The 25429-nt window shown below is 45.9% G+C and overlaps 2 protein-coding genes across 2 annotated transcripts; both read left to right on the forward strand.

Annotated features, from left to right (window-relative positions):
- Positions 1-949: 949 nt before the first annotated feature.
- Positions 950-10860, forward strand: LOC134009142 (polyadenylate-binding protein 1-like). The gene is made up of 4 exons (XM_062448866.1): positions 950-1834; positions 9070-9384; positions 9502-9627; positions 10744-10860. The coding sequence occupies exons 1-4, from the start codon at positions 950-952 to the stop codon at positions 10858-10860; spliced, it is 1443 nt and encodes a 480-aa protein (XP_062304850.1).
- Positions 10861-17315: 6455 nt separating this feature from the next.
- On the forward strand, positions 17316-22690 carry LOC134009143 (polyadenylate-binding protein 1-like). The gene is made up of 5 exons (XM_062448867.1): positions 17316-18200; positions 18318-18443; positions 19329-19426; positions 22206-22386; positions 22568-22690. Exons 1-5 carry the CDS (start codon positions 17316-17318, stop codon positions 22688-22690), a joined length of 1413 nt encoding a protein of 470 aa, XP_062304851.1.
- Positions 22691-25429: the final 2739 nt, after the last annotated feature.

Genomic DNA, 25429 nt, shown 5'->3' on the forward strand with positions numbered 1-25429 from the left:
TCTCTACTGTACGGGAGCGCCGTTGCCTCCCGCGGTACACTAGCTCGCCGCCCTATGACTAAAATGCGACCTCCCTAAAACTGGTCCTAAGCGGTTACATACAAAACAAACAAGGGATAGAGTTTAAAAACACTAGGCCTATATACTCAACTCTCCGGGGGTTCGAGACCCTCCCCTGGGGTCTGCGCTTTGTGAGGCCGCTCCAAAGACAGCAGGAGAGCCTACTCCACAGGCTGGGAGCGGACAAGGGTACGCCTATAGCCCTATCACCCTAAACCGCCAGGAACCTCGCCCTGTCTTCACGCCGGCAGCCCTAAATGGTCTGCGAACGCCGCCACCCCCCGATTGCGTACTGTGTATTTCTATTTCCGCGATATCCACCACAACGGCTCCCAGACCAACGCAACACCCTACCGATCTTCTCCCTTTTATATCCCTCTCGACACTCCCTTCAACAGGTGCAGCCACTTGTCTAATTGTCAGCGCAGCGCTTGACCGCTCCCCTAACTACCCCCGTCATTCACTACACTTACCATAAACGGATAGAGTAAAGGTTTGATGAGCTACTTTGTCTCCTCTGGTTTGTAACTGATAAACTCCAGCGTCGTGGAGTGAGATGTTTCTCACAGTGAGAGATCCGGTCTGTAAGTCCAGCTGAAGTCTGTCTGTAAACCGCTCACCTAACAAAGTGCAACGTAATTTCCCCGTATTCACCTGCAGTAACCACAATTTATATATATAATATATATATATATATTTATATTATATATATATATTATATTTTTTTTTTTCTTTACTACACTGGCATTATAGTGGAACATCGTCTAAATCATCTATGACGTAACAGAACTTTTGGCATTTAGAATCCACAGTTTTGCATTAAAAAACCTTGTTAGACATAACGTCATCTAGTTGCCTGATATAATTTCCAATTAGATAGTAAGAAAAAATGAATCAGCGTCCTTCTAGTCGTCCAAAAGCTTCCTTGTATGTTGGAGACATACACCAACATGTTACCGAGGCAATGCTCTACAACCACTTCAGTCCCGCCGGGACCATCCACTCTATCCGCGTCTGCAGAGACAGGGTCAACAAGCGCTCTCTGGGTTATGCCTATGTCAACTTCAAGAGGTCAGTGGATGCCGAGCACGCCTTAGATTTCTTGAATTTTAAACTGACTGATGGCTCTCCGATTCGTGTAACTTGGGCCCACCAGCGCGACCCGACCATGACAAAGAGCGGTGTGGGTAAAGTCTTTATTAAGAACCTGGACACGTCAATAGATAACGAAAATCTATACGACACCTTCTCTGGCTTCGGCAAAATCTTGTCGAGCAAGATTGCATGTGGTAACAATGGCTCAAAGGGCTATGGTTTTGTTCAATTTGAGACCGCGGAGGCTGCCGAGAAATCTATAGAAAGATTGGACGGTATGCTGTTTAATGACAGAAAAGCATTTGTGGGCCGCTTCAAATCTCGCAAGGAGCGCCAAGCTGAGCGATTTGGTTCATGCGCAAAGTTCACCAATATCTACATCAAGAACTTTGGACAGGATGTGGATGAGCAGAAGCTGACAGAGGTGTTCAGCAAGTATGGAAAGATCACGAGCGTCTGTGTCATGAAGGATGAGAATGGCAAGTCCCGAGGGTTCGGCTTTGTGAACTTTGAGAGGCACGAGGATGCGCAAAAAGCTGTGGATGACATGAAAGGAATGCAAATTAGCGGCAAGCTGATCTATGTTGGCCGCGCCCAGAAGAGGTTAGAGCGTCAGTCCAAGCTCAAGCGTTGGTTCCAGCAGAACCAGGCTCGCATGACATGCCCTTCTAAGCAGCTGGTGAGTAGAGGCTGCAGTCACATAGTAAAAAGACAGTCATTTCTAGTGCTGTTTCCAGTGCTATTTCCATGTTTTGACAATATTCAATAATGAAGTCCACATTTTGCCAACCATCAGCAGCACATGAGTGCCCAGATCCACTCCAAGACCAAAGCCCAGGTCAAGGTCCAGACCCTGACCCAGGAAAATGCCCAGGTCGAGACCCAGCCTAAGGTCCATGTCTGGACCCATCCTCAGGCCCAAGTCCAGACCCAGCTTCAGGCCCAGATCCAGACCGGGACCCAGGTCCTGACCCATGCCTTCACCCTGGCCTTGGTGTCTATGCAGCAGGTGTAAACCATACACACATGTATATCTTAAATGTGTGATACACAAGGTGGCACCAAAAACCTTGGGTGTCTACTGTATCTATCTAACTGTGTGTATTTAACATAATATGTGCCCTGTCTCTTTCCAGCCTGCTGTCTACACATGGATAAGCTCTCCTGGTGTGTGTGTTGTGCCTGGAGTTTCTAACCCTAACCGACAACTGAGCATGACTGCTCTGGCCCAGCTCATGACCCTGGCTCACAACCAGACAAAGGCCCAGACCCTGATGGAGATTCAGGCCCAGACCCAGACCAGGGCTCAAGTCCAAGTTCAGGCCCTGATTGGAATGCAGCAGGTAATTACAGTACTGGCTTTTGTAAAATGACTTTTGACATGTATTACAGTTGTATTACAGTTTCACATAGTGGCAGCACTAGGATTGTGTGTATCGTATGTAAAGGTGTATTTTAAATTGTGTGTCCCTCTGTCCTCCATTAGCCTTCTGCTTATGTGTGGGGCAAGGAGCCTCTGACAGCCTCCACACTGGCCTCCACTCCTCTGCACTACCAGAATCCTAAGCTGGGAGTGTCTCTCATCAGCATCATCCACAAGTTTCAACCACACCTAGCTGAAAAGCTCACCGGTATGTTCCTGGAGATGGAAAATGATGAGGTGATCCACCTGCTGGGGTCTCCACAGGCTCTGCACTCTAAGATCAATCAGGCAATGGCTGCCTTTCGTGCCTCCCGGATGAATGTGGCCAAGGTTATGTCCCAGCTTAACCTCCAGACACCTTTGAGGATCACCACCCTGCACCAGGCTAACCAGGACTTCAAATCTTCTGCAGCTGAGACCAGCCTGACGAAGCTTGTTGATGGTCTCCACGGAGTCGTGGGAAGGGAGACCTTCTTGCAGCTGTATGGTGAGAAAATCAAGGCTGTGATGAACACTTCCGATAGGCATCAGCCTACCACTGACATCCAGTTGCTGCTGGACATGAAAGAGACAGACAAGCAGATCAAGCGTTGGTTCCAGCGTTGGTTCCAGCAGAACCAGGCTCGCATGACATGCCCTTCTAAGCAGCAGGTGAGTAGAGGCTGCAGTCACATAGTAAAAAGACGAAGTCGAGCAGGTCCTGACCCAGCCTCTGGTCCATCTCCTGACTAATACCCAGGTCCAGACCCTGGCTCAGGCTAATGTCCAGACCCAGCTTCAGGCCCAGATCCAGACCGGGACCCAGGTCCTGACCCATGACTTCACCCTGGCTTTGGTGTCTATGCAGCAGGTGTAAACCATACACACATTTATATCTTAAATGTGTGATACACAAGGTGGCACCAAAAACCTTGGGTGTCTACTGTATCTATCTAACTGTATGTATTTAACATAATATGTGCCCTGTCTCTTTCCAGCCTGCTGTCTACACATGGATAAGCTCTCCTGGTGTGTGTGTTGTGCCTGGAGTTTCTAACCCTAACCGACAACTGAGCATGACTGCTCTGGCCCAGCTCATGACCCTGGCTCACAACCAGACAAAGGCCCAGACCCTGATGGAGATTCAGGCCCAGGCCCAGACCAGGGCTCAAGTCCAAGTTCAGGCCCTGATTGGAATGCAGCAGGTAATTACAGTACTGGCTTTTGTAAAATGACTTTTGACATGTATTACAGTTGTATTACAGTTTCACATAGTGGCAGCACTAGGATTGTGTGTATCGTATGTAAAGGTGTATTTTAAATTGTGTGTCCCTCTGTCCTCCATTAGCCTTCTGCTTATGTGTGGGGCAAGGAGCCTCTGACAGCCTCCACACTGGCCTCCACTCCTCTGCACTACCAGAATCCTAAGCTGGGAGTGTCTCTCATCAGCATCATCCAAAAGTTTCAACCACACCTAGCTGAAAAGCTCACCGGTATGTTCCTGGAGATGGAAAATGATGAGGTGATCCACCTGCTGGGATCTCCACAGGCTCTGCACTCTAAGATCAATCAGGCAATGGCTGCCTTTCGTGCCTCCCGGATGAATGTGGCCAAGGTTATGTCCCAGCTTAACCTCCAGACACCTGTGAGGATCACCACCCTGCACCAGGCTAGCCAGGACTTCAAATCTTCTGCAGCTGAGACCAGCCTGACGAAGCCTGTTGATGGTCTCCAGGGAGTCGTGGGAAGGGAGACCTTCTTGCAGCTGTATGGTGAGCAAATCAAGGCTGTGATGAACACTTCCGATAGGCATCAGCCTACCACTGACTTCCAGTTGCTGCTGGACATGAAAGAGACAGACAAGCAGATCATGTAAGTCACAGTCATTTACTCTTTTAGTATCATTGTATCAAAGTATTTTGTACTTATGAGCTTAGTTAACCTGATATTTGATATTAGTATTAATATTTGAAATGTTCTGATGTTAATGGTAGGCCTTCTCTTCTCTTCCTCTTCTCACCCAGTGAAGACCTCAAGCCTGTCGCAGCCAGAGACCTGAGCCTGCTTCACCTGAGCAGAGAGCTTCAACCAGAAACGGCGGTTTCTTCCAAGAGCCATGTTGGCTCCATAGCTGCTCCCAGGCAGAAAGCAAAGAAGAAGGGAGGAGGATGTTTCTGTGGCCTCATGAGGGCTTTCGGGAGAGCTGTCAGGAGAGCTTTCAGGAGAGGAAGAGGAAAGAAAGTAAAACCTTTAAGTTGATCTTCACGGTTGTTATTACGTAAACATGGTTACATTCATAATAAACATACAGTGTGCATACCATGTTGGTTACCAATGGTTTCCTGGTGTTCTGAGCACATAGAACATTTTCTTTTTCTTTTTGAAGGATTGCACTGTGGGTGAGAAGACCTATGGTGGAATCTTACATGCAGAGAACATCACCTCCATGAAAGCTGCTGCATCTGCAGTGAAGAATGGAGATGCTGATCAGTTTCCCACTACTCTGTAATACACATACATTATTAATCCTTAATTAAACATTCATTGCATTTTATTTGACTCTTGACTGTTGTTATTTTCATCTATTAACATCATACCAAAGAGATCTTTATCAAACTTCCTATTTGAGAATCTTTAAACTTGTCTCATTTGCGCAATGAACTGCATTTCTAAGTAAAGCCTCTAGATGGTCCAGTTATCCCAGTTATCAGGAGGATTCTTGCAAGTGAGTTGTAATGCTCTTATGAAAGTATGTGGAAATGCCCCACAATCCCTTTGGCGATTCCTACTGCATGATGAAACTGCTATTTCTTTTCTTGGTTTAACCCTTGTGTTCTCCTCGGGTCGTTCTGACCCATCAGTCATTGTGACCCACCGTCGTATTGCGACAACTTTACCGCATACAAAAACAAAGTGAAGCATTTTCTTTTAACCGTCGGGCTGTCTCAGACCCCCCACATTGCGAAGGTTAAAAGAAAAGTATTTTTATTTGTTTTTGTATTGGGTAAAATTGGGTAAACACAATGATGGTTCGTTATGAACCTTTGGGTCATGTGACCCGAAGGCAGCACGAGGGTTAACATGTGTTGTATGTGAGGCCATAGGCAGGGGTTAATATGAGTATGGGAATTCATGACTCAGCTTTTAAGGTATCCTTTAAAATGTGTCTGACTCATGTTATATTTGGGTGTTATGAGGTTGTCAATGGTCATCTGTCAGTTACCTCTCTACATTCCTTTTAAAAAGTAAATTTAATCTGAAACCTTTAACAGTTCAGCTCACACCATTGTTGGCAACTAAGCCAAAGAGAATCACACTACATAAGCCCAGTCATCCATATTCTTCCTACAGTTGACCCAAAGAATGCTGCCTGTCACAACTACAGGGATGATTGTAGCATGAGCGTAGTCTGACTAAGCCATCTAGTATAAAAAGTCTAGAACTTGAGAAAGGTTTGTTTTTTTGGAAGGAGGGAACAGTGTGTGTGACCGAGAGGAACAGACTAAACAACAGTTTAAAAATAAGGATTTAATCAATTGATTAAGATGGTCCAAAGCTTCACAAGGCATCATTCGCCCATCCCTATATAGGCAAGACAAGTTTATTTGTATAGCACATTTCAACAACAAGGCAATTCAAAGTGCTTCACATAAAACCATTAAAAGCATCAAAACATAATGCAAAAGAAAACACGATTTAAAAACAATTAAGAACATTCAATAACACATTAAAAACATTCAAAAAGCAAGAAATAAAATAAAAGTTGCAGTGCAGTTTAAAAAATAAAATGCAGGAGATGCAGAAATTGATATTCTTTAATCTGGTTCAATTAAAGGCAACAGCGATTAGTAAAGTCTTCAATCTGGATTTAAAGGAGCTGAGGGTCTCAGCAGATCTGCAGCTTTCAGGGACCTTGTTCCAGATATGTGGTGCAGAAAAAACTGAACGCTGCTTCTCCATGTTTAGTTCTGACTCTTGGAACACAAAGTAGACCAGTCCCAGATGACCTGAGGGGTCGGGATGGTTCATAAGGTAGCAGCAGATCACAAATGTATTTAGGCCCTAAACCATTCAGTGCTTTATAAACCAGCAGCAGGATTGTAAAGTCAATTCTTTGTTGGACAGGAAGCCAATGCTGGAAGCCTTTCAGCACAGTCACTTTGCAAAGTCTTTTCTAGTCTTGCTACGTGTGTATAACCTGTCACTGGCACCCTGACAGACCTTGTTACGATGCACCCTGACCCAGTGTCTTGGATCTTCCCATGGCCCTGGCCATGCTCCTGTGGATTTGCCCCTCAATACCTGTTGTTCCTGTACTGACACACCCGTTTTGACCACATCATTGGATTATCCCTTTGTACCTTTGGAATCTGCTTATTAAAGTTCTGTTCTCCACTTGGATCCGACTCCTGGTCCCCTTCCAATTTAACAGTGACAGATATCAAAGCTGTGTGCTGCATTCGTTTTTGTTGTTGTCGAGCACAGTAGAAATCATGAAGGATCTATTTGTCTGTTTGTATATCATTTCTGTTCTGTTCTCGAGAAAACCATTCAAATGTTGACTCATTATGTTGTATTTATCTCATTAGAAAAGCAATTTACAGGAAACCAAATGATGACCAAAAAGGAAGTGTATGTAAATTGTTGACCATACCAAAGTGGCATACAAAATGCATGTAATGAGAGGAGATAACATTGAACCAGTTCAAAATTCTAGTAGTTTTTTTCCTTTTGTTTTTTTAGAAAAGCATTTAGAAAAACCTTAATTCAGCAACTCAACTCTTCAGCATTTAAGAGCTAGCAGGGTGTCTCCTTGCCTACAGCATTACTGGTCATCAGATGACAGACTTGGCAGAACTGTCATGTTCCGTGGAGGTTCCCTCTCCATCACAACCTCTCTGTGAGACACAACAACGTGAACTCTTGCTTACTAGAACACATGCAGACCTTCAGCAATCAACAGTGCTATCACACTTCACCGCAACGTCACGCGTGTCTCTACTGTACGGGAGCGCCGTTGCCTCCCGCGGTACACTAGCTCGCCGCCCTATGACTAAAATGCGACCTCCCTAAAACTGGTCCTAAGCGGTTACATACAAAACAAACAAGGGATAGAGTTTAAAAACACTAGGCCTATATACTCAACTCTCCGGGGGTTCGAGACCCTCCCCTGGGGTCTGCGCTTTGTGAGGCCGCTCCAAAGACAGCAGGAGAGCCTACTCCACAGGCTGGGAGCGGACAAGGGTACGCCTATAGCCCTATCACCCTAAACCGCCAGGAACCTCGCCCTGTCTTCACGCCGGCAGCCCTAAATGGTCTGCGAACGCCGCCACCCCCCGATTGCGTACTGTGTATTTCTATTTCCGCGATATCCACCACAACGGCTCCCAGACCAACGCAACACCCTACCGATCTTCTCCCTTTTATATCCCTCTCGACACTCCCTTCAACAGGTGCAGCCACTTGTCTAATTGTCAGCGCAGCGCTTGACCGCTCCCCTAACTACCCCCGTCATTCACTACACTTACCATAAACGGATAGAGTAAAGGTTTGATGAGCTACTTTGTCTCCTCTGGTTTGTAACTGATAAACTCCAGCGTCGTGGAGTGAGATGTTTCTCACAGTGAGAGATCCGGTCTGTAAGTCCAGCTGAAGTCTGTCTGTAAACCGCTCACCTAACAAAGTGCAACGTAATTTCCCCGTATTCACCTGCAGTAACCACAATTTATATATATAATATATATATATATTTATATTATATATATATATTATATTTTTTTTTTTCTTTACTACACTGGCATTATAGTGGAACATCGTCTAAATCATCTATGACGTAACAGAACTTTTGGCATTTAGAATCCACAGTTTTGCATTAAAAAACCTTGTTAGACATAACGTCATCTAGTTGCCTGATATAATTTCCAATTAGATAGTAAGAAAAAATGAATCAGCGTCCTTCTAGTCGTCCAAAAGCTTCCTTGTATGTTGGAGACATACACCAACATGTTACCGAGGCAATGCTCTACAACCACTTCAGTCCCGCCGGGACCATCCACTCTATCCGCGTCTGCAGAGACAGGGTCAACAAGCGCTCTCTGGGTTATGCCTATGTCAACTTCAAGAGGTCAGTGGATGCCGAGCACGCCTTAGATTTCTTGAATTTTAAACTGACTGATGGCTCTCCGATTCGTGTAACTTGGGCCCACCAGCGCGACCCGACCATGACAAAGAGCGGTGTGGGTAAAGTCTTTATTAAGAACCTGGACACGTCAATAGATAACGAAAATCTATACGACACCTTCTCTGGCTTCGGCAAAATCTTGTCGAGCAAGATTGCATGTGGTAACAATGGCTCAAAGGGCTATGGTTTTGTTCAATTTGAGACCGCGGAGGCTGCCGAGAAATCTATAGAAAGATTGGACGGTATGCTGTTTAATGACAGAAAAGCATTTGTGGGCCGCTTCAAATCTCGCAAGGAGCGCCAAGCTGAGCGATTTGGTTCATGCGCAAAGTTCACCAATATCTACATCAAGAACTTTGGACAGGATGTGGATGAGCAGAAGCTGACAGAGGTGTTCAGCAAGTATGGAAAGATCACGAGCGTCTGTGTCATGAAGGATGAGAATGGCAAGTCCCGAGGGTTCGGCTTTGTGAACTTTGAGAGGCACGAGGATGCGCAAAAAGCTGTGGATGACATGAAAGGAATGCAAATTAGCGGCAAGCTGATCTATGTTGGCCGCGCCCAGAAGAGGTTAGAGCGTCAGTCCAAGCTCAAGCGTTGGTTCCAGCAGAACCAGGCTCGCATGACATGCCCTTCTAAGCAGCTGGTGAGTAGAGGCTGCAGTCACATAGTAAAAAGACAGTCATTTCTAGTGCTGTTTCCAGTGCTATTTCCATGTTTTGACAATATTCAATAATGAAGTCCACATTTTGCCAACCATCAGCAGCACATGAGTGCCCAGATCCACTCCAAGACCAAAGCCCAGGTCAAGGTCCAGACCCTGACCCAGGAAAATGCCCAGGTCGAGACCCAGCCTAAGGTCCATGTCTGGACCCATCCTCAGGCCCAAGTCCAGACCCAGCTTCAGGCCCAGATCCAGACCGGGACCCAGGTCCTGACCCATGCCTTCACCCTGGCCTTGGTGTCTATGCAGCAGGTGTAAACCATACACACATGTATATCTTAAATGTGTGATACACAAGGTGGCACCAAAAACCTTGGGTGTCTACTGTATCTATCTAACTGTGTGTATTTAACATAATATGTGCCCTGTCTCTTTCCAGCCTGCTGTCTACACATGGATAAGCTCTCCTGGTGTGTGTGTTGTGCCTGGAGTTTCTAACCCTAACCGACAACTTAGCATGACTGCTCTGGCCCAGCTCATGACCCTGGCTCACAACCAGACAAAGGCCCAGACCCTGATGGAGATTCAGGCCCAGACCCAGACCAGGGCTCAAGTCCAAGTTCAGGCCCTGATTGGAATGCAGCAGGTAATTACAGTACTGGCTTTTGTAAAATGACTTTTGACATGTATTACAGTTGTATTACAGTTTCACATAGTGGCAGCACTAGGATTGTGTGTATCGTATGTAAAGGTGTATTTTAAATTGTGTGTCCCTCTGTCCTCCATTAGCCTTCTGCTTATGTGTGGGGCAAGGAGCCTCTGACAGCCTCCACACTGGCCTCCACTCCTCTGCACTACCAGAATCCTAAGCTGGGAGTGTCTCTCATCAGCATCATCCAAAAGTTTCAACCACACCTAGCTGAAAAGCTCACCGGTATGTTCCTGGAGATGGAAAATGATGAGGTGATCCACCTGCTGGGATCTCCACAGGCTCTGCACTCTAAGATCAATCAGGCAATGGCTGCCTTTCGTGCCTCCCGGATGAATGTGGCCAAGGTTATGTCCCAGCTTAACCTCCAGACACCTTTGAGGATCACCACCCTGCACCAGGCTAACCAGGACTTCAAATCTTCTGCAGCTGAGACCAGCCTGACGAAGCTTGTTGATGGTCTCCACGGAGTCGTGGGAAGGGAGACCTTCTTGCAGCTGTATGGTGAGAAAATCAAGGCTGTGATGAACACTTCCGATAGGCATCAGCCTACCACTGACATCCAGTTGCTGCTGGACATGAAAGAGACAGACAAGCAGATCAAGCGTTGGTTCCAGCGTTGGTTCCAGCAGAACCAGGCTCGCATGACATGCCCTTCTAAGCAGCAGGTGAGTAGAGGCTGCAGTCACATAGTAAAAAGACGAAGTCGAGCAGGTCCTGACCCAGCCTCTGGTCCATCTCCTGACTAATACCCAGGTCCAGACCCTGGCTCAGGCTAATGTCCAGACCCAGCTTCAGGCCCAGATCCAGACCGGGACCCAGGTCCTGACCCATGCCTTCACCCTGGCCTTGGTGTCTATGCAGCAGGTGTAAACCATACACACATGTATATCTTAAATGTGTGATACACAAGGTGGCACCAAAAACCTTGGGTGTCTACTGTATCTATCTAACTGTGTGTATTTAACATAATATGTGCCCTGTCTCTTTCCAGCCTGCTGTCTACACATGGATAAGCTCTCCTGGTGTGTGTGTTGTGCCTGGAGTTTCTAACCCTAACCGACAACTGAGCATGACTGCTCTGGCCCAGCTCATGACCCTGGCTCACAACCAGACAAAGGCCCAGACCCTGATGGAGATTCAGGCCCAGACCCAGACCAGGGCTCAAGTCCAAGTTCAGGCCCTGATTGGAATGCAGCAGGTAATTACAGTACTGGCTTTTGTAAAATGACTTTTGACATGTATTACAGTTGTATTACAGTTTCACATAGTGGCAGCACTAGGATTGTGTGTATCGTATGTAAAGGTGTATTTTAAATTGTGTGTCCCTCTGTCCTCCATTAGCCTTCTGCTTATGTGTGGGGCAAGGAGCCTCTGACAGCCTCCACACTGGCCTCCACTCCTCTGCACTACCAGAATCCTAAGCTGGGAGTGTCTCTCATCAGCATCATCCACAAGTTTCAACCACACCTAGCTGAAAAGCTCACCGGTATGTTCCTGGAGATGGAAAATGATGAGGTGATCCACCTGCTGGGGTCTCCACAGGCTCTGCACTCTAAGATCAATCAGGCAATGGCTGCCTTTCGTGCCTCCCGGATGAATGTGGCCAAGGTTATGTCCCAGCTTAACCTCCAGACACCTTTGAGGATCACCACCCTGCACCAGGCTAACCAGGACTTCAAATCTTCTGCAGCTGAGACCAGCCTGACGAAGCTTGTTGATGGTCTCCACGGAGTCGTGGGAAGGGAGACCTTCTTGCAGCTGTATGGTGAGAAAATCAAGGCTGTGATGAACACTTCCGATAGGCATCAGCCTACCACTGACATCCAGTTGCTGCTGGACATGAAAGAGACAGACAAGCAGATCAAGCGTTGGTTCCAGCGTTGGTTCCAGCAGAACCAGGCTCGCATGACATGCCCTTCTAAGCAGCAGGTGAGTAGAGGCTGCAGTCACATAGTAAAAAGACGAAGTCGAGCAGGTCCTGACCCAGCCTCTGGTCCATCTCCTGACTAATACCCAGGTCCAGACCCTGACTCAGGCTAATGTCCAGACCCAGCTTCAGGCCCAGATCCAGACCGGGACCCAGGTCCTGACCCATGCCTTCACCCTGGCTTTGGTGTCTATGCAGCAGGTGTAAACCATACACACATTTATATCTTAAATGTGTGATACACAAGGTGGCACCAAAAACCTTGGGTGTCTACTGTATCTATCTAACTGTATGTATTTAACATAATATGTGCCCTGTCTCTTTCCAGCCTGCTGTCTACACATGGATAAGCTCTCCTGGTGTGTGTGTTGTGCCTGGAGTTTCTAACCCTAACCGACAACTGAGCATGACTGCTCTGGCCCAGCTCATGACCCTGGCTCACAACCAGACAAAGGCCCAGACCCTGATGGAGATTCAGGCCCAGGCCCAGACCAGGGCTCAAGTCCAAGTTCAGGCCCTGATTGGAATGCAGCAGGTAATTACAGTACTGGCTTTTGTAAAATGACTTTTGACATGTATTACAGTTGTATTACAGTTTCACATAGTGGCAGCACTAGGATTGTGTGTATCGTATGTAAAGGTGTATTTTAAATTGTGTGTCCCTCTGTCCTCCATTAGCCTTCTGCTTATGTGTGGGGCAAGGAGCCTCTGACAGCCTCCACACTGGCCTCCACTCCTCTGCACTACCAGAATCCTAAGCTGGGAGTGTCTCTCATCAGCATCATCCACAAGTTTCAACCACACCTAGCTGAAAAGCTCACCGGTATGTTCCTGGAGATGGAAAATGATGAGGTGATCCACCTGCTGGGGTCTCCACAGGCTCTGCACTCTAAGATCAATCAGGCAATGGCTGCCTTTCGTGCCTCCCGGATGAATGTGGCCAAGGTTATGTCCCAGCTTAACCTCCAGACACCTGTGAGGATCACCACCCTGCACCAGGCTAGCCAGGACTTCAAATCTTCTGCAGCTGAGACCAGCCTGACGAAGCCTGTTGATGGTCTCCAGGGAGTCGTGGGAAGGGAGACCTTCTTGCAGCTGTATGGTGAGCAAATCAAGGCTGTGATGAACACTTCCGATAGGCATCAGCCTACCACTGACTTCCAGTTGCTGCTGGACATGAAAGAGACAGACAAGCAGATCATGTAAGTCACAGTCATTTACTCTTTTAGTATCATTGTATCAAAGTATTTTGTACTTATGAGCTTAGTTAACCTGATATTTGATATTAGTATTAATATTTGATATGTTCTGATGTTAATGGTAGGCCTTCTCTTCTCTTCCTCTTCTCACCCAGTGAAGACCTCAAGCCTGTCGCAGCCAGAGACCTGAGCCTGCTTCACCTGAGCAGAGAGCTTCAACCAGAAACGGCGGTTTCTTCCAAGAGCCATGTTGGCTCCATAGCTGCTCCCAGGCAGAAAGCAAAGAAGAAGGGAGGAGGATGTTTCTGTGGCCTCATGAGGGCTTTCGGGAGAGCTGTCAGGAGAGCTTTCAGGAGAGGAAGAGGAAAGAAAGTAAAACCTTTAAGTTGATCTTCACGGTTGTTATTACGTAAACATGGTTACATTCATAATAAACATACAGTGTGCATACCATGTTGGTTACCAATGGTTTCCTGGTGTTCTGAGCACATAGAACATTTTCTTTTTCTTTTTGAAGGATTGCACTGTGGGTGAGAAGACCTATGGTGGAATCTTACATGCAGAGAACATCACCTCCATGAAAGCTGCTGCATCTGCAGTGAAGAATGGAGATGCTGATCAGTTTCCCACTACTCTGTAATACACATACATTATTAATCCTTAATTAAACATTCATTGCATTTTATTTGACTCTTGACTGTTGTTATTTTCATCTATTAACATCATACCAAAGAGATCTTTATCAAACTTCCTATTTGAGAATCTTTAAACTTGTCTCATTTGCGCAATGAACTGCATTTCTAAGTAAAGCCTCTAGATGGTCCAGTTATCCCAGTTATCAGGAGGATTCTTGCAAGTGAGTTGTAATGCTCTTATGAAAGTATGTGGAAATGCCCCACAATCCCTTTGGCGATTCCTACTGCATGATGAAACTGCTATTTCTTTTCTTGGTTTAACCCTTGTGTTCTCCTCGGGTCGTTCTGACCCATCAGTCATTGTGACCCACCGTCGTATTGCGACAACTTTACCGCATACAAAAACAAAGTGAAGCATTTTCTTTTAACCGTCGGGCTGTCTCAGACCCCCCACATTGCGAAGGTTAAAAGAAAAGTATTTTTATTTGTTTTTGTATTGGGTAAAATTGGGTAAACACAATGATGGTTCGTTATGAACCTTTGGGTCATGTGACCCGAAGGCAGCACGAGGGTTAACATGTGTTGTATGTGAGGCCATAGGCAGGGGTTAATATGAGTATGGGAATTCATGACTCAGCTTTTAAGGTATCCTTTAAAATGTGTCTGACTCATGTTATATTTGGGTGTTATGAGGTTGTCAATGGTCATCTGTCAGTTACCTCTCTACATTCCTTTTAAAAAGTAAATTTAATCTGAAACCTTTAACAGTTCAGCTCACACCATTGTTGGCAACTAAGCCAAAGAGAATCACACTACATAAGCCCAGTCATCCATATTCTTCCTACAGTTGACCCAAAGAATGCTGCCTGTCACAACTACAGGGATGATTGTAGCATGAGCGTAGTCTGACTAAGCCATCTAGTATAAAAAGTCTAGAACTTGAGAAAGGTTTGTTTTTTTGGAAGGAGGGAACAGTGTGTGTGACCGAGAGGAACAGACTAAACAACAGTTTAAAAATAAGGATTTAATCAATTGATTAAGATGGTCCAAAGCTTCACAAGGCATCATTCGCCCATCCCTATATAGGCAAGACAAGTTTATTTGTATAGCACATTTCAACAACAAGGCAATTCAAAGTGCTTCACATAAAACCATTAAAAGCATCAAAACATAATGCAAAAGAAAACACGATTTAAAAACAATTAAGAACATTCAATAACACATTAAAAACATTCAAAAAGCAAGAAATAAAATAAAAGTTGCAGTGCAGTTTAAAAAATAAAATGCAGGAGATGCAGAAATTGATATTCTTTAATCTGGTTCAATTAAAGGCAACAGCGATTAGTAAAGTCTTCAATCTGGATTTAAAGGAGCTGAGGGTCTCAGCAGATCTGCAGCTTTCAGGGACCTTGTTCCAGATATGTGGTGCAGAAAAAACTGAACGCTGCTTCTCCATGTTTAGTTCTGACTCTTGGAACACAAAGTAGACCAGTCCCAGATGACCTGAGGGGTCGGGATGGTTCATAAGGTAGCAGCAGATCACAAATGTATTTAGGCCCTAAACCATTCAGTGCTTTATAAACCAGCAGCAGGATTGTAAAGTCAATTCTTTGTTGGACAGGAAGCCAATGCTGGAAGCCTTTCAGCACAGTCACTTTGCAAAGTCTTTTCTAGTCTTGCTACGTGTGTATAACCTGTCACTGGCACCCTGACAGACCTTGTTACGATGCACCCTGACCCAGTGTCTTGGATCTTCCCATGGCCCTGGCCATGCTCCTGTGGATTTGCCCCTCAATACCTGTTGTTCCTGTACTGACACACCCGTTTTGACCACATCGTTGGATTATCCCTTTGTACCTTTGGAATCTGCTTATTAAAGTTCTGTTCTCCACTTGGATCCGACTCCTGGTCCCCTTCCAATTTAACAGTGACAGATATCAAAGCTGTGTGCTGCATTCGTTTTTGTTGTTGTCGAGCACAGTAGAAATCATGAAGGATCTATTTGTCTGTTTGTATATCATTTCTGTTCTGTTCTCGAGAAAACCATTCAAATGTTGACTCATTATGTTGTATTTATCTCATTAGAAAAGCAATTTACAGGAAACCAAATGATGACCAAAAAGGAAGTGTATGTAAATTGTTGACCATACCAAAGTGGCATACAAAATGCATGTAATGAGAGGAGATAACATTGAACCAGTTCAAAATTCTAGTAGTTTTTTTCCTTTTGTTTTTTTAGAAAAGCATTTAGAAAAACCTTAATTCAGCAACTCAACTCTTCAGCATTTAAGAGCTAGCAGGGTGTCTCCTTGCCTACAGCATTACTGGTCATCAGATGACAGACTTGGCAGAACTGTCATGTTCCGTGGAGGTTCCCTCTCCATCACAACCTCTCTGTGAGACACAACAACGTGAACTCTTGCTTACTAGAACACATGCAGACCTTCAGCAATCAACAGTGCTATCACACTTCACCGCAACGTCACGCGTGTCTCTACTGTACGGGAGCGCCGTTGCCTCCCGCGGTACACTAGCTCGCCGCCCTATGACTAAAATGCGACCTCCCTAAAACTGGTCCTAAGCGGTTACATACAAAACAAACAAGGGATAGAGTTTAAAAACACTAGGCCTATATACTCAACTCTCCGGGGGTTCGAGACCCTCCCCTGGGGTCTGCGCTTTGTGAGGCCGCTCCAAAGACAGCAGGAGAGCCTACTCCACAGGCTGGGAGCGGACAAGGGTACGCCTATAGCCCTATCACCCTAAACCGCCAGGAACCTCGCCCTGTCTTCACGCCGGCAGCCCTAAATGGTCTGCGAACGCCGCCACCCCCCGATTGCGTACTGTGTATTTCTATTTCCGCGATATCCACCACAACGGCTCCCAGACCAACGCAACACCCTACCGATCTTCTCCCTTTTATATCCCTCTCGACACTCCCTTCAACAGGTGCAGCCACTTGTCTAATTGTCAGCGCAGCGCTTGACCGCTCCCCTAACTACCCCCGTCATTCACTACACTTACCATAAACGGATAGAGTAAAGGTTTGATGAGCTACTTTGTCTCCTCTGGTTTGTAACTGATAAACTCCAGCGTCGTGGAGTGAGATGTTTCTCACAGTGAGAGATCCGGTCTGTAAGTCCAGCTGAAGTCTGTCTGTAAACCGCTCACCTAACAAAGTGCAACGTAATTTCCCCGTATTCACCTGCAGTAACCACAATTTATATATATAATATATATATATATATTTATATTATATATATATATTATATATTTTTTTTTCTTTACTACACTGGCATTATAGTGGAACATCGTCTAAATCATCTATGACGTAACAGAACTTTTGGCATTTAGAATCCACAGTTTTGCATTAAAAAACCTTGTTAGACATAACGTCATCTAGTTGCCTGATATAATTTCCAATTAGATAGTAAGAAAAAATGAATCAGCGTCCTTCTAGTCGTCCAAAAGCTTCCTTGTATGTTGGAGACATACACCAACATGTTACCGAGGCAATGCTCTACAACCACTTCAGTCCCGCCGGGACCATCCACTCTATCCGCGTCTGCAGAGACAGGGTCAACAAGCGCTCTCTGGGTTATGCCTATGTCAACTTCAAGAGGTCAGTGGATGCCGAGCACGCCTTAGATTTCTTGAATTTTAAACTGACTGATGGCTCTCCGATTCGTGTAACTTGGGCCCACCAGCGCGACCCGACCATGACAAAGAGCGGTGTGGGTAAAGTCTTTATTAAGAACCTGGACACGTCAATAGATAACGAAAATCTATACGACACCTTCTCTGGCTTCGGCAAAATCTTGTCGAGCAAGATTGCATGTGGTAACAATGGCTCAAAGGGCTATGGTTTTGTTCAATTTGAGACCGCGGAGGCTGCCGAGAAATCTATAGAAAGATTGGACGGTATGCTGTTTAATGACAGAAAAGCATTTGTGGGCCGCTTCAAATCTCGCAAGGAGCGCCAAGCTGAGCGATTTGGTTCATGCGCAAAGTTCACCAATATCTACATCAAGAACTTTGGACAGGATGTGGATGAGCAGAAGCTGACAGAGGTGTTCAGCAAGTATGGAAAGATCACGAGCGTCTGTGTCATGAAGGATGAGAATGGCAAGTCCCGAGGGTTCGGCTTTGTGAACTTTGAGAGGCACGAGGATGCGCAAAAAGCTGTGGATGACATGAAAGGAATGCAAATTAGCGGCAAGCTGATCTATGTTGGCCGCGCCCAGAAGAGGTTAGAGCGTCAGTCCAAGCTCAAGCGTTGGTTCCAGCAGAACCAGGCTCGCATGACATGCCCTTCTAAGCAGCTGGTGAGTAGAGGCTGCAGTCACATAGTAAAAAGACAGTCATTTCTAGTGCTGTTTCCAGTGCTATTTCCATGTTTTGACAATATTCAATAATGAAGTCCACATTTTGCCAACCATCAGCAGCACATGAGTGCCCAGATCCACTCCAAGACCAAAGCCCAGGTCAAGGTCCAGACCCTGACCCAGGAAAATGCCCAGGTCGAGACCCAGCCTAAGGTCCATGTCTGGACCCATCCTCAGGCCCAAGTCCAGACCCAGCTTCAGGCCCAGATCCAGACCGGGACCCAGGTCCTGACCCATGCCTTCACCCTGGCCTTGGTGTCTATGCAGCAGGTGTAAACCATACACACATGTATATCTTAAATGTGTGATACACAAGGTGGCACCAAAAACCTTGGGTGTCTACTGTATCTATCTAACTGTGTGTATTTAACATAATATGTGCCCTGTCTCTTTCCAGCCTGCTGTCTACACATGGATAAGCTCTCCTGGTGTGTGTGTTGTGCCTGGAGTTTCTAACCCTAACCGACAACTGAGCATGACTGCTCTGGCCCAGCTCATGACCCTGGCTCACAACCAGACAAAGGCCCAGACCCTGATGGAGATTCAGGCCCAGGCCCAGACCAGGGCTCAAGTCCAAGTTCAGGCCCTGATTGGAATGCAGCAGGTAATTACAGTACTGGCTTTTGTAAAATGACTTTTGACATGTATTACAGTTGTATTACAGTTTCACATAGTGGCAGCACTAGGATTGTGTGTATCGTATGTAAAGGTGTATTTTAAATTGTGTGTCCCTCTGTCCTCCATTAGCCTTCTGCTTATGTGTGGGGCAAGGAGCCTCTGACAGCCTCCACACTGGCCTCCACTCCTCTGCACTACCAGAATCCTAAGCTGGGAGTGTCTCTCATCAGCATCATCCAAAAGTTTCAACCACACCTAGCTGAAAAGCTCACCGGTATGTTCCTGGAGATGGAAAATGATGAGGTGATCCACCTGCTGGGATCTCCACAGGCTCTGCACTCTAAGATCAATCAGGCAATGGCTGCCTTTCGTGCCTCCCGGATGAATGTGGCCAAGGTTATGTCCCAGCTTAACCTCCAGACACCTTTGAGGATCACCACCCTGCACCAGGCTAACCAGGATTTCAAATCTTCTGCAGCTGAGACCAGCCTGACGAAGCTTGTTGATGGTCTCCACGGAGTCGTGGGAAGGGAGACCTTCTTGCAGCTGTATGGTGAGAAAATCAAGGCTGTGATGAACACTTCCGATAGGCATCAGCCTACCACTGACATCCAGTTGCTGCTGGACATGAAAGAGACAGACAAGCAGATCAAGCGTTGGTTCCAGCGTTGGTTCCAGCAGAACCAGGCTCGCATGACATGCCCTTCTAAGCAGCAGGTGAGTAGAGGCTGCAGTCACATAGTAAAAAGACGAAGTCGAGCAGGTCCTGACCCAGCCTCTGGTCCATCTCCTGACTAATACCCAGGTCCAGACCCTGGCTCAGGCTAATGTCCAGACCCAGCTTCAGGCCCAGATCCAGACCGGGACCCAGGTCCTGACCCATGCCTTCACCCTGGCCTTGGTGTCTATGCAGCAGGTGTAAACCATACACACATGTATATCTTAAATGTGTGATACACAAGGTGGCACCAAAAACCTTGGGTGTCTACTGTATCTATCTAACTGTGTGTATTTAACATAATATGTGCCCTGTCTCTTTCCAGCCTGCTGTCTACACATGGATAAGCTCTCCTGGTGTGTGTGTTGTGCCTGGAGTTTCTAACCCTAACCGACAACTGAGCATGACTGCTCTGGCCCAGCTCATGACCCTGGCTCACAACCAGACAAAGGCCCAGACCCTGATGGAGATTCAGGCCCAGACCCAGACCAGGGCTCAAGTCCAAGTTCAGGCCCTGATTGGAATGCAGCAGGTAATTACAGTACTGGCTTTTGTAAAATGACTTTTGACATGTATTACAGTTGTATTACAGTTTCACATAGTGGCAGCACTAGGATTGTGTGTATCGTATGTAAAGGTGTATTTTAAATTGTGTGTCCCTCTGTCCTCCATTAGCCTTCTGCTTATGTGTGGGGCAAGGAGCCTCTGACAGCCTCCACACTGGCCTCCACTCCTCTGCACTACCAGAATCCTAAGCTGGGAGTGTCTCTCATCAGCATCATCCACAAGTTTCAACCACACCTAGCTGAAAAGCTCACCGGTATGTTCCTGGAGATGGAAAATGATGAGGTGATCCACCTGCTGGGATCTCCACAGGCTCTGCACTCTAAGATCAATCAGGCAATGGCTGCCTTTCGTGCCTCCCGGATGAATGTGGCCAAGGTTATGTCCCAGCTTAACCTCCAGACACCTTTGAGGATCACCACCCTGCACCAGGCTAACCAGGACTTCAAATCTTCTGCAGCTGAGACCAGCCTGACGAAGCTTGTTGATGGTCTCCACGGAGTCGTGGGAAGGGAGACCTTCTTGCAGCTGTATGGTGAGAAAATCAAGGCTGTGATGAACACTTCCGATAGGCATCAGCCTACCACTGACATCCAGTTGCTGCTGGACATGAAAGAGACAGACAAGCAGATCAAGCGTTGGTTCCAGCGTTGGTTCCAGCAGAACCAGGCTCGCATGACATGCCCTTCTAAGCAGCAGGTGAGTAGAGGCTGCAGTCACATAGTAAAAAGACGAAGTCGAGCAGGTCCTGACCCAGCCTCTGGTCCATCTCCTGACTAATACCCAGGTCCAGACCCTGGCTCAGGCTAATGTCCAGACCCAGCTTCAGGCCCAGATCCAGACCGGGACCCAGGTCCTGACCCATGACTTCACCCTGGCCTTGGTGTCTATGCAGCAGGTGTAAACCATACACACATTTATATCTTAAATGTGTGATACACAAGGTGGCACCAAAAACCTTGGGTGTCTACTGTATCTATCTAACTGTATGTATTTAACATAATATGTGCCCTGTCTCTTTCCAGCCTGCTGTCTACACATGGATAAGCTCTCCTGGTGTGTGTGTTGTGCCTGGAGTTTCTAACCCTAACCGACAACTGAGCATGACTGCTCTGGCCCAGCTCATGACCCTGGCTCACAACCAGACAAAGGCCCAGACCCTGATGGAGATTCAGGCCCAGACCAGGGCTCAAGTCCAAGTTCAGGCCCTGATTGGAATGCAGCAGGTAATTACAGTACTGGCTTTTGTAAAATGACTTTTGACATGTATTACAGTTGTATTACAGTTTCACATAGTGGCAGCACTAGGATTGTGTGTATCGTATGTAAAGGTGTATTTTAAATTGTGTGTCCCTCTGTCCTCCATTAGCCTTCTGCTTATGTGTGGGGCAAGGAGCCTCTGACAGCCTCCACACTGGCCTCCACTCCTCTGCACTACCAGAATCCTAAGCTGGGAGTGTCTCTCATCAGCATCATCCACAAGTTTCAACCACACCTAGCTGAAAAGCTCACCGGTATGTTCCTGGAGATGGAAAATGATGAGGTGATCCACCTGCTGGGGTCTCCACAGGCTCTGCACTCTAAGATCAATCAGGCAATGGCTGCCTTTCGTGCCTCCCGGATGAATGTGGCCAAGGTTATGTCCCAGCTTAACCTCCAGACACCTGTGAGGATCACCACCCTGCACCAGGCTAGCCAGGACTTCAAATCTTCTGCAGCTGAGACCAGCCTGACGAAGCCTGTTGATGGTCTCCAGGGAGTCGTGGGAAGGGAGACCTTCTTGCAGCTGTATGGTGAGCAAATCAAGGCTGTGATGAACACTTCCGATAGGCATCAGCCTACCACTGACTTCCAGTTGCTGCTGGACATGAAAGAGACAGACAAGCAGATCATGTAAGTCACAGTCATTTACTCTTTTAGTATCATTGTATCAAAGTATTTTGTACTTATGAGCTTAGTTAACCTGATATTTGATATTAGTATTAATATTTGAAATGTTCTGATGTTAATGGTAGGCCTTCTCTTCTCTTCCTCTTCTCACCCAGTGAAGACCTCAAGCCTGTCGCAGCCAGAGACCTGAGCCTGCTTCACCTGAGCAGAGAGCTTCAACCAGAAACGGCGGTTTCTTCCAAGAGCCATGTTGGCTCCATAGCTGCTCCCAGGCAGAAAGCAAAGAAGAAGGGAGGAGGATGTTTCTGTGGCCTCATGAGGGCTTTCGGGAGAGCTGTCAGGAGAGCTTTCAGGAGAGGAAGAGGAAAGAAAGTAAAACCTTTAAGTTGATCTTCACGGTTGTTATTACGTAAACATGGTTACATTCATAATAAACATACAGTGTGCATACCATGTTGGTTACCAATGGTTTCCTGGTGTTCTGAGCACATAGAACATTTTCTTTTTCTTTTTGAAGGATTGCACTGTGGGTGAGAAGACCTATGGTGGAATCTTACATGCAGAGAACATCACCTCCATGAAAGCTGCTGCATCTGCAGTGAAGAATGGAGATGCTGATCAGTTTCCCACTACTCTGTAATACACATACATTATTAATCCTTAATTAAACATTCATTGCATTTTATTTGACTCTTGACTGTTGTTATTTTCATCTATTAACATCATACCAAAGAGATCTTTATCAAACTTCCTATTTGAGAATCTTTAAACTTGTCTCATTTGCGCAATGAACTGCATTTCTAAGTAAAGCCTCTAGATGGTCCAGTTATCCCAGTTATCAGGAGGATTCTTGCAAGTGAGTTGTAATGCTCTTATGAAAGTATGTGGAAATGCCCCACAATCCCTTTGGCGATTCCTACTGCATGATGAAACTGCTATTTCTTTTCTTGGTTTAACCCTTGTGTTCTCCTCGGGTCGTTCTGACCCATCAGTCATTGTGACCCACCGTCGTATTGCGACAACTTTACCGCATACAAAAACAAAGTGAAGCATTTTCTTTTAACCGTCGGGCTGTCTCAGACCCCCCACATTGCGAAGGTTAAAAGAAAAGTATTTTTATTTGTTTTTGTATTGGGTAAAATTGGGTAAACACAATGATGGTTCGTTATGAACCTTTGGGTCATGTGACCCGAAGGCAGCACGAGGGTTAACATGTGTTGTATGTGAGGCCATAGGCAGGGGTTAATATGAGTATGGGAATTCATGACTCAGCTTTTAAGGTATCCTTTAAAATGTGTCTGACTCATGTTATATTTGGGTGTTATGAGGTTGTCAATGGTCATCTGTCAGTTACCTCTCTACATTCCTTTTAAAAAGTAAATTTAATCTGAAACCTTTAACAGTTCAGCTCACACCATTGTTGGCAACTAAGCCAAAGAGAATCACACTACATAAGCCCAGTCATCCATATTCTTCCTACAGTTGACCCAAAGAATGCTGCCTGTCACAACTACAGGGATGATTGTAGCATGAGCGTAGTCTGACTAAGCCATCTAGTATAAAAAGTCTAGAACTTGAGAAAGGTTTGTTTTTTTGGAAGGAGGGAACAGTGTGTGTGACCGAGAGGAACAGACTAAACAACAGTTTAAAAATAAGGATTTAATCAATTGATTAAGATGGTCCAAAGCTTCACAAGGCATCATTCGCCCATCCCTATATAGGCAAGACAAGTTTATTTGTATAGCACATTTCAACAACAAGGCAATTCAAAGTGCTTCACATAAAACCATTAAAAGCATCAAAACATAATGCAAAAGAAAACACGATTTAAAAACAATTAAGAACATTCAATAACACATTAAAAACATTCAAAAAGCAAGAAATAAAATAAAAGTTGCAGTGCAGTTTAAAAAATAAAATGCAGGAGATGCAGAAATTGATATTCTTTAATCTGGTTCAATTAAAGGCAACAGCGATTAGTAAAGTCTTCAATCTGGATTTAAAGGAGCTGAGGGTCTCAGCAGATCTGCAGCTTTCAGGGACCTTGTTCCAGATATGTGGTGCAGAAAAAACTGAACGCTGCTTCTCCATGTTTAGTTCTGACTCTTGGAACACAAAGTAGACCAGTCCCAGATGACCTGAGGGGTCGGGATGGTTCATAAGGTAGCAGCAGATCACAAATGTATTTAGGCCCTAAACCATTCAGTGCTTTATAAACCAGCAGCAGGATTGTAAAGTCAATTCTTTGTTGGACAGGAAGCCAATGCTGGAAGCCTTTCAGCACAGTCACTTTGCAAAGTCTTTTCTAGTCTTGCTACGTGTGTATAACCTGTCACTGGCACCCTGACAGACCTTGTTACGATGCACCCTGACCCAGTGTCTTGGATCTTCCCATGGCCCTGGCCATGCTCCTGTGGATTTGCCCCTCAATACCTGTTGTTCCTGTACTGACACACCCGTTTTGACCACATCATTGGATTATCCCTTTGTACCTTTGGAATCTGCTTATTAAAGTTCTGTTCTCCACTTGGATCCGACTCCTGGTCCCCTTCCAATTTAACAGTGACAGATATCAAAGCTGTGTGCTGCATTCGTTTTTGTTGTTGTCGAGCACAGTAGAAATCATGAAGGATCTATTTGTCTGTTTGTATATCATTTCTGTTCTGTTCTCGAGAAAACCATTCAAATGTTGACTCATTATGTTGTATTTATCTCATTAGAAAAGCAATTTACAGGAAACCAAATGATGACCAAAAAGGAAGTGTATGTAAATTGTTGACCATACCAAAGTGGCATACAAAATGCATGTAATGAGAGGAGATAACATTGAACCAGTTCAAAATTCTAGTAGTTTTTTTCCTTTTGTTTTTTTAGAAAAGCATTTAGAAAAACCTTAATTCAGCAACTCAACTCTTCAGCATTTAAGAGCTAGCAGGGTGTCTCCTTGCCTACAGCATTACTGGTCATCAGATGACAGACTTGGCAGAACTGTCATGTTCCGTGGAGGTTCCCTCTCCATCACAACCTCTCTGTGAGACACAACAACGTGAACTCTTGCTTACTAGAACACATGCAGACCTTCAGCAATCAACAGTGCTATCACACTTCACCGCAACGTCACGCGTGTCTCTACTGTACGGGAGCGCCGTTGCCTCCCGCGGTACACTAGCTCGCCGCCCTATGACTAAAATGCGACCTCCCTAAAACTGGTCCTAAGCGGTTACATACAAAACAAACAAGGGATAGAGTTTAAAAACACTAGGCCTATATACTCAACTCTCCGGGGGTTCGAGACCCTCCCCTGGGGTCTGCGCTTTGTGAGGCCGCTCCAAAGACAGCAGGAGAGCCTACTCCACAGGCTGGGAGCGGACAAGGGTAC

This window comes from Osmerus eperlanus, chromosome 22 (genome assembly GCF_963692335.1).
Source record: "Osmerus eperlanus chromosome 22, fOsmEpe2.1, whole genome shotgun sequence".
NCBI lineage: Eukaryota > Metazoa > Chordata > Actinopteri > Osmeriformes > Osmeridae > Osmerus > Osmerus eperlanus.

Coding starts and splice junctions, on each gene's coding strand:
- LOC134009142 (XM_062448866.1), top strand. CDS start 950: ATGAATCAGCGTCCTTCTAGTCGTCCAAAAGCTTCCTTGTATGTTGGA. Junction 9,385..9,501: donor CATGCCCTTCTAAGCAGCTG/GTGAGTAGAGGC, acceptor GCCAACCATCAG/CAGCACATGAGTGCCCAGAT. Junction 9,628..10,743: donor GGACCCATCCTCAGGCCCAA/GTCCAGACCCAG, acceptor TGGTTCCAGCAG/AACCAGGCTCGCATGACATG.
- LOC134009143 (XM_062448867.1), top strand. CDS start 17,316: ATGAATCAGCGTCCTTCTAGTCGTCCAAAAGCTTCCTTGTATGTTGGA. Junction 18,444..19,328: donor GGACCCATCCTCAGGCCCAA/GTCCAGACCCAG, acceptor ACCCTGCACCAG/GCTAACCAGGATTTCAAATC. Junction 22,387..22,567: donor TGAGGGCTTTCGGGAGAGCT/GTCAGGAGAGCT, acceptor TTCTTTTTGAAG/GATTGCACTGTGGGTGAGAA.